The 8,538-nt window shown below is 39.3% G+C and overlaps 1 protein-coding gene across 1 annotated transcript; it reads right to left on the bottom strand.

Moving 5' to 3' along the window:
• Positions 1–878: 878 nt before the first annotated feature.
• Positions 879–7,407, bottom strand: tacc3 (transforming, acidic coiled-coil containing protein 3). Its single transcript, XM_062440221.1, has 17 exons — positions 7,330–7,407; positions 6,040–6,202; positions 5,554–5,681; positions 5,419–5,465; positions 4,214–5,330; positions 4,054–4,105; positions 3,794–3,956; positions 3,513–3,571; positions 3,296–3,426; positions 3,107–3,191; positions 2,851–2,979; positions 2,420–2,487; positions 2,282–2,325; positions 1,546–1,706; positions 1,322–1,428; positions 1,114–1,234; positions 879–1,019 (listed from the first exon to the last, which is right to left on the bottom strand). The coding sequence occupies exons 2-17, from the start codon at positions 6,199–6,201 to the stop codon at positions 954–956; spliced, it is 2,640 nt and encodes an 879-aa protein (XP_062296205.1). The 5' UTR covers position 6,202; positions 7,330–7,407; the 3' UTR covers positions 879–953.
• Positions 7,408–8,538: the final 1,131 nt, after the last annotated feature.

Here is an 8,538-nt window from a genome sequence, read left to right as displayed (position 1 = left end):
TGATTAAATGAACTCAAACAAATAGTTGCAGAATTATGTATTAACTCTTTTGCACATTTGAATACACCGTGGACACTAATGAAGGCGTAAAAGTCTGTGTGAATACGTTGCCCTTTGAGACAGTTAGCTGTCCAAAACATGAGCTGTTGGGAGGCTCTGAGTGCAGACAGGTCAGCTTTCTTCCTTTTGAGCGAGTTGAAGCGTCTGCTGAGGGTGACACAGAGGGCAGCCAGCAGAGGGACAGAAGTTAGTGGGATGAATGACTGAATAGATACCGTACAGACACAAGAGCAGTCAGTCCTTTTTAGATGAGTGATGGCCCCTGCAAGACTACACCGAACGACCAGCATCTTTTTCTCCATTTAAGTGAATCGACCCTCCTCCCCCTGGTCCGCACTACCACCTCATTCAACTCCAATCTAGGTAGGATTTCCTTTCACCATTTAGGAAGTGCATTGTCCTGCTCTGGGAGTGATGTGACAAGACCCTGTAATTGCTCAGGAAAGAAGGGGCACATTGTATGAGGCAAGCTCTTGTTTTGTTGTAAGTATTGCAGGATGGGGATGAGCTCTGGCTCCAGACAGGTGAGGAGTGATAACTTCGAATAGCTCGTGTTTGAAGTAGATATTTTACACAGAATTAAAAAAAATGTGTGCTCAACACAGAAATCCTGGTTCCATATTCATGATTAATTCTTTAAATCTAAAATGCAGATATGACTGTAAACACTTAGAATGTCAACACTGCCCTCCAGTGGTTACACATAAACACAACAAAACAGCAATAATAGCAAAAATTCACTAAACTTGTAAATTATCTTTATTAATTTTTTTACAGTATTATAAGTACATTTACAAAGACAAACATAACATACTACACACAAAAAAAATGTGGACAACAATTATAAAAAGAAAGCCAAGACGTAGTATTAAACATAGTATTTACAACTAAACTCAACCCTTCTGGACTTTGGTGATGAGTTCATCACAGAGTTTGGTGAGTTCTTCAGCCTCTTTCTCCTGCAAAAAGAAAAAGTGAAGTGAAGATGATATCTTATTTTTAAAAGACCTCTGCAAGTAATTCACCATTCATCTAATTCATATTTCCACTGACCTTCTGGTCCAGGCTCTTTTCCAGTGACTGCACCTTCAGCTGTTCCCGGCGCAGCTGGGCTTGAAGTGCTGATACCTCGGCCTTGTACCCTGACCGCACCGTAGCAATTTCCTCATTTGCACTGAGGTTGAACAATAAATCATAGTCAGTCAGTCACTGCACATCGTTCAAGGTTTTACACAACTAACAGTAGTATGCTGTGTCTTACTGGCCAATTTTCTCCTCAGCATGGGCTTTGAGAGTCTGGTAGCGCTGCTCCTCCTTTTTGATCCTTGCCAGGTAGTCCTGAGCACAACCTTTCAGGGTCTGTTCATTCTGGGGAAAATACACAACACACAATTAATCACACAAACATTGGTGGCTTTCTTGAAATCATATAAAAAGGGTAAGTATTCATAGTTTAGGACAGTGTTTGTTTCCATCACTTCTTACCTTTTTGTAACCCTCAACCACCTCCTTGTACTTCTCCAGTCTTTTGAACAGGTCAGAGAACGATCTCTCCATGGCGTTCAGATCACTGGACACTTGCTCCTTCTCCAGCAGAGCCTCCTCGAGCTTCATCTTAGACATCGCGCTCTCATTCTCGTGATCATCTGAACAATGACAGAAAATTAGGAAGCCATTTTTTAGAAGGGGGCGTATTATGCATTTCCTTGTTCTCTGTCATTTATACAATGTTGGAATGTTGGATGTTTATTTTAAATATGGACAAAGTTTCAAATAAGGTAAACGTATGTAAAATGTATCTCTTGGAGCAAAAACTTAGCTTCAAACTGCTCTGAACGATCAGTTTCCAATATTTTTTTTCTACTTTGTAAATGAGCCAACGTCAGCTCATGACAGATTTCTTTATATGGTCATCAGCTTCACGCACACTGCAAAAAGTTCACTGCTCCATTCCACTAACATTATGAGCCATGACTCAAGTTGAGCCATTTCCAAGATGGTGGCTGCGTCACAGACGTTCTCAAATTAGAGCTTCACAGTACAGAAATAAGCAATTCAATACCACAATCTTGATCCATACTGGATCAGCACTGCCAAGTTTGACAGTTATATCCGAGTTTTGTGAGTGCTCTGTTCAGGCACCACCCCTAAGTCCCTTTAATACATCATTAGTTCATCAACTCTAAAGTGTGTGTAAAGTGTTCAAATTAAATTAACTTACCTGTCATTTTAGCAATCACAAGCTCAAATCCTGCATTTATTTTCCTGTGTGATAAAACAAAAAAATACGTCAGCTCTCTTAAAATACTGACATAAAGAAAACAAACCTGATAAAAACTACATTAAAATCATGACTCACTTCATCTCTAGACCATCGCCAAGTAACTTGTTATACTTTGCACACCACTGCTCCTCTTTCCCCTTTGCCTGTTTGAGAAAATACAACATTTGAACTTAATGCATTTATTGAGCGTCATCTAGAAAAGCGCCACGCTTTAAGTAAAGGGTTTGTCTGTTTTTAAACTAAAACTAAATTAAAACTAGTCAATTCCTCAAAATAAAAACTGAACTAAAACTACGTAATTACTTGTTAAGCTAATGAAAATTTAAAATATAATAACCCTTCTTACCCCTAATTGCTGTCGAGTTGATCACCCTATCAACAAGCTCTAATGTGGTTATTTTAGACAAACCAAAACAAAGCCACTTCAAATGGAAAAAACAAAACAACAAAAGAGTCTGAAACTACGGGTGTTAACTGTCAAATGACAAAAATTGAACGTCACATACTTCTGCCTGGACCTTAGCGATGGCTGCGTCCATGTCTTTCTGACTGTACTTCAGCATTTCAATGATGGCGTCCTCTGTGTTTGCTGGCTGGGGAAAAGGTGGGACGAGGCTCTCAAGTATTTGAGGAGTCTAGATGAAAGTTAACAGTGTAAATACGTCACATTAGTAGATTTAACAAGAAAACATTGAAGCTTTTCCAACATAACAAACACAGAGTTTCAGATTCAGTCTTTGGTGGCAGCTCAAAGTGACTTACTGGTTCTGTAGCAACATCAAGCAGTTTGAAATCATTTTGAGGCCAATTTTTTGTCTCTTTTTTTGCCATCTGTGGAGCTTCAAGTCTGAATTGGAGAGAGAGAAAACAAGTGGTTAGATTCAGACAAATCTCACTTGTTTTTGTACAGAAAAGAAATTCAGCTGTAACTGAAACAGAAGAACGTCATACTGTGAAAGAAAGGCAGCAGGGCGAGGGACGAGGTCCTGAACACCTGGGCCTGCTGATTTTTTCGGGCTCTCTCTCAGGAGGGGGTCAAATTTAAGGTACAAGGATTGTTTCCTCAGTGCAGACTCCTTAAACTGGCAAAAAAAAGTAAATGTCAAAACTTTTGGGTGATGAATTAACAATCAAAGAATGATTTAAGTTACATGAAAAAAGTACTCACACTGCAGGACCCAAACTGTTCAAGGTAGTCGATTTGTCCATCAAAGTCATTGGCCATGACTAGAGATAAAGATCATACATCAAAATGATCTTTCCTTTTAATCATGCTCCACAAAGTATACAATTTGACTATACAGAACAAAGCACTCCTTCAATAAAAGAAATAATTTAATTTTTATGAAATCACACATAAGTTGGGTGAACCTGGTGTTTCTAAAAACTCCTGATTCAGATTTCCTTGTTGAGCTACACAGTCTACAGCTAATGCTAACGTTTACTTACACGTAGTTCCAGGAACAAACTCCTCATTCAACTCGGACAGGCCAATCTGTGACTTCTGCTCAGATTGAAACAATTCAGAGAGTTCAGGAAGATTCTGCTCGGGTTGTACAGTTTCAGGTTGAAATCCCTTGTCGTGGTCAAAGGAAGCCTTGTGTTCAGCATTCTGTCGTTTCATAATGACATGAAATATTTTATGCTGGAAAAAACAAAACCCACAAATGAAAGTGGATTGGAAAAATGCATTAAGATTTGAATCTAACCTCTCTCACAGCTCCAGTGTCGGGTTCAGCAGTTGGCACGCTCTCATCAGCACTAAAGAGAAGGAAAAATCATACAAATTTGAGGTGAGATGCATCATTGGGTTTGGCAAGTGAAGTGCAAATAAAACCTTGGTACGCTCAGTAAAAACTGTTGACATACCATGATGCAGTTTCTTTCTCAAAAGGCGTATCCGTGTGTTTTAGAGTGGCAGTTTCCGTGGGCACAGGGCCGGATTTCATGCTGCATTTCGGAGAGTTGCTTATGACTGAGTTGGTGCCGAAGGGATTGATGTTTGGGTTGTCAAATTTCTCAAAGTCAAATGAGTAAGAGCTTTTGGGAGCCACGGCGTCAGTAGTATCATTAGCAACAGGCTTCTCTGGCGATTCTTTGTGTGGTTTGCTGTCAGACACCACATTTCCCTCTTTGGATTTTGGAGGTGGTCTTTTGCCAAATTTCTTCACTGGCGGTTTCCGTTTAACCTCATTCCCATCATCAAAATTGAACTCAAGTTTGACTGGGCCTTCCTTGTTCGGGGCAGCAGCTGGCTGGGGCATGGATTCAGCTGCTGGAGGGCTAGCATTAGAGGAAACTGGGGCTGCTGCCTCTATGGGTTTCACCTCAGGACGAACAGGTGCCTCTTGGGCCACCTCAGGTACGTCAACAATATCTGCAGATTTATTTTCTTTAATCTGTGTCTCCTCAGCAGGTGGGTTATTCTCTGCCACCTTTCTCCCGGGGACAGGAGAATTCTGGATTTTGGAACCACCGGTTTGAAAAGGATTCATTGCATCAATGTTGTCAAAATCAAAGTTATAGGAACCTTTAGATGGCAGTGGAGCATCTTCCACAAAGCTGCCTGAAGCTTGGCCTTGATCAACACTTGAGGATATTATAGCTGGTTGTTTTTCATCAGGCGTAGCAGTGCATGAATCGTCTTCCTCGACTGCTGGGACCTTCATCATTGTGACCACACTGCTATCTGTGGAGCTGATGTCGGCGGAGATGTCAGCCAGTGAGTTTTCCACGGATGGGGTAAAGGGAAGTGTCTCATCTAGTGCCGATTCTATTTTGGTGGGCTCTTCCAAGATATTCTCTTGTTTTCCATTTTGAGACTCATTTTGATCTGTGGCAGGGTTTTCAACAGCAGGCCTTGCTGGAGAGAGAACCATCTTATTAGAGCAATTAAATGGATTAATAGCGTCCAGGTTGTCAAAATCCAACTGATAGCCTCCTTTGCTTTGTATTGGCATGTCGTCATCAGGATAGGATGAGAAATCTATAGAAAAAGTGAAAAACAATTGATAATTTTTATCTGCAGTAAGAAGAAAACTCAAGGGGAACAACTATTATGTTGGATGAATTACCTTGTTTGGGTCCTTCAGATTTCTCAGGGGTACCTTGTGGCAAAGTGCTACAAAAAAAAACATCACAGAGTTGGTCACCTAAATTGAAATGTGAATTGGTCACAGGAATGTTGCAATATGAGTAAGATTACTTACTTTGTTACATCCAAATTTAAGCAATCCATTGCTTTCGTACATTCGTCCACACTTGTCATCTTGACAGACTTTGAGGGTGACAGGATTCTTTTAGTCAGGGGGTCTCTTCTTGGAGTCTGAAAACAAACCTACACAAACAAATAATTTGGTCAGTATGTGAAATAAATGATAACTGAATACAAAATCCCTGACTATGCATTGCAAATTTGTGCTACAACATGTCAGAAAATATCCTTTCTGTATCTCTGTCCACACACACAAGGTTTTTCAGTTATTTTGGTTGATTATAATGAGGACTTATGTTAGGCAGAACTATGCTGTAAATTAGCAGAGGTCAAATTTTGTATTGTCAAAGTATCAAATTGCTTTAGAAAAAGATTAGAATGTTGACCACTTGGTGTATGTTCAGTATTTCCTTGAACAATCTAGATGTGAAGGGCAACACAATATCTAATAAACAATCAAAATAAACTGATGTACCTGTACCTTCGCCCCTTTTTGCACAGTCTTGCTGGGCAGGTTCTCTGTCTGACGCAGGATGGAAGGCCTCCCGGTTGGCTGATCCAGGGCAAAAATGTCATTAATTGAGTTGTGCTTTCCTCCAGGGCAGACCCCACGATTCTCATCATTCACGTCGACAGAGCTCATCCTGCGCAAACACAGAAACATATATGTGCTTATGGAGCTGGCAAGACCCAGTTGCCCTCAGAGGGAGGCGTTATCTTAAAAGCTGCACCCAGCTGATAAGACACTTATTGGTTGTGGGCTTTACTGATGTGCACACAGAGAAACATGATACAAAAAACACTAGAGTAAGGATGCGTGTGCCCAAGTCATGTACTTGTGCTTTTTGAAGGACAGTAATTATATGCACATCATCTATAGCAGGTGAAAGCCTATTAGAAAGTAGCAGCAATTTAAAAAAAAAAAAAAAAAAAAAACCCACAACTTACACCTGCACACTAACTCCAAGTCATAAAATTGTAATCAGGACCACAATTTGATCCCACTGCGATTTTTGTCAGGTCAAAAGAATGTCATCTTCATTGCCAATTATTTTCACTGTTATTTCTATAAGGAAGGCTCTTGTGCAGGGTCAAGGGGCTAAAAGCTTAAAGAAGTGACCCCTCTTAAAAAAAGTGAACCATGGTTAGTCCATGTTTAAAAACTAAGAAAAGCTTCAGCCAGACCCAGTAATGATGTGTGTCTAAAAGTACTTACTCTGGCTAATATCAAATATCAAAACTAAATATAGTGGTTGAGGATTGAGGCCACATGATCTATCAACTCTGGATAAGACAATCACATCATTGTCACTGAAACACTTGGACAGAGGAAGTTAAGTCCAACTGACTAAATGTTAATTTGGCCAAAGCTTACTAAAGATTGTGGAGGCTTTAGATCAACTTGAAAGTGATCAATACAATAGGCTCGGTTATGACAAACTTTTAAATCATTGTCCAATAATACCAGTTCAGGTCTGACTTCGCTGGTAATGTTACTGCGTTAACGTTAACAGTGAGTCCACTCACTTATTTGTAACAGATGCAACAACCAATTTGGACACGTAATTTAGACTAAAAAGTTTTAAATAGCAGTAAACGGAGATCAAACACTTAGTTTAGCGTAGCAAGCTTAAGGTTAGCTGGAAACTAACGAAACGTTAGCGGACAAAACAAAACTCAGGAGCACATTTTACGATCAGGTGGCGAAAGTGAACTAAAACTAGTTTAATATAAATTTTAAAAAAACAACAACCCTGTATTCACCACCTACCTCAATATAACAGATGGAACAAGCAGACGTGTTAAGTCTTCAGTAAAAGCATACGACTGCAGGTTAGTTGTTGATGTGATTTTGAATCACCCTCGCCTTTCTGTTGGTGATAACCGTTAGGAGTTTAAAAGTCTTGAAACAGACCAATCACATCGCCAGAAACATTCAAAGAACATGCGCTTCCTGGTTAAGTAGCCAATTGTGTTAAAGAGCGGATATGATCCAATTTACGAATGCGCCCTGAGTAAGAGCGTCAAAGATAGTACAGATGACAAGATGGTATATGGACAACGGCAGCAGCTAAAACTAAACCCCCACTAAAACCTTACTTTCCACATTCACATTCACACAGCTATAAATTCCAGGACAAGATACTGATTTTCATGTTACATACACGGACTAAGTTTAAAGTGGGGACACTGAATGCTGTAAGTCAAAGCACTAAAACAAAGGGATATGTGTGGTGGGGAGACTTATCTCACTGTCCTTTTAATCTTTTGCACAAGAGAATGGTCACTGATCATCTGTTAACAAACCAAAACATATTTAATTTAAATTAAGTTGTGGCGTCAAAGACACAAAAAACAGGAAGTTTATTACAGCATCGGATTTTTGTTTTTATCCTTTTTCTCTCACTGATTATGATAATAATTTATTTGTGGTAGCTAGTTTTGTATGCACAGAACATCAAACGAACTTTATGGACAGCTGTTGAAACCTGAAATAACTGTAATAATTCTGACCAGCAATGTTGTCATTAAATTAATCCCAATTAGTTTCGGACACCCCTTGTGAATCGAACTTGGATTAAAAAAAATAAATAAAAATTACAATTACTTGTGACTAGTCTTGAACCTAACATAAGTTAATATTTATTTATTTATATATTGTTATATAACAGTTTATCTTTACAAATCAGTGTTGTTATAATGCATATAAATCAACCCCTACCTTTTGACAGCCTTTTTTTGACATTTGGCTTTATTGCTCTTAAATTGGCTCAAGCTTCTTCATGACATATGGACATGTTGCAATATTACACTCAAAATTCAAATGTACAGTAGAACAGTAGGTTAGTAAGGTTTAGAGGACAGTAGTGGGATGTCAGAAATAGAAATAAAGGGCAAACACAACATAATTAGATATAAACCAGGATCCAGGGGTGTCAAACATACTGTAAGGCCTGCAGGCCAGAACTGCCAAAGGGTC

This window comes from Scomber scombrus, chromosome 19, assembly GCF_963691925.1.
Source record: "Scomber scombrus chromosome 19, fScoSco1.1, whole genome shotgun sequence".
Lineage (NCBI taxonomy): Eukaryota > Metazoa > Chordata > Actinopteri > Scombriformes > Scombridae > Scomber > Scomber scombrus.
Note: the sequence above shows the minus strand (reverse complement) of the source record. Positions and strands in the feature narration are given on the sequence as shown.

Excerpts from the sequence above, each read along its gene's own strand:
- tacc3 (XM_062440221.1), bottom strand. The coding sequence starts at position 6,201 with ATGAGCTCTGTCGACGTGAATGATGAGAATCGTGGGGTCTGCCCTGGA. Across the intron at positions 5,331-5,418 it reads ATCTGAAGGACCCAAACAAG|ATTTCTCATCCTATCCTGAT; the intron begins GTAATTCATCCA and ends CTTTTTCTATAG. Across the intron at positions 3,957-4,053 it reads ACACTGGAGCTGTGAGAGAG|AATGCTGAACACAAGGCTTC; the intron begins GTTAGATTCAAA and ends ATGAAACGACAG.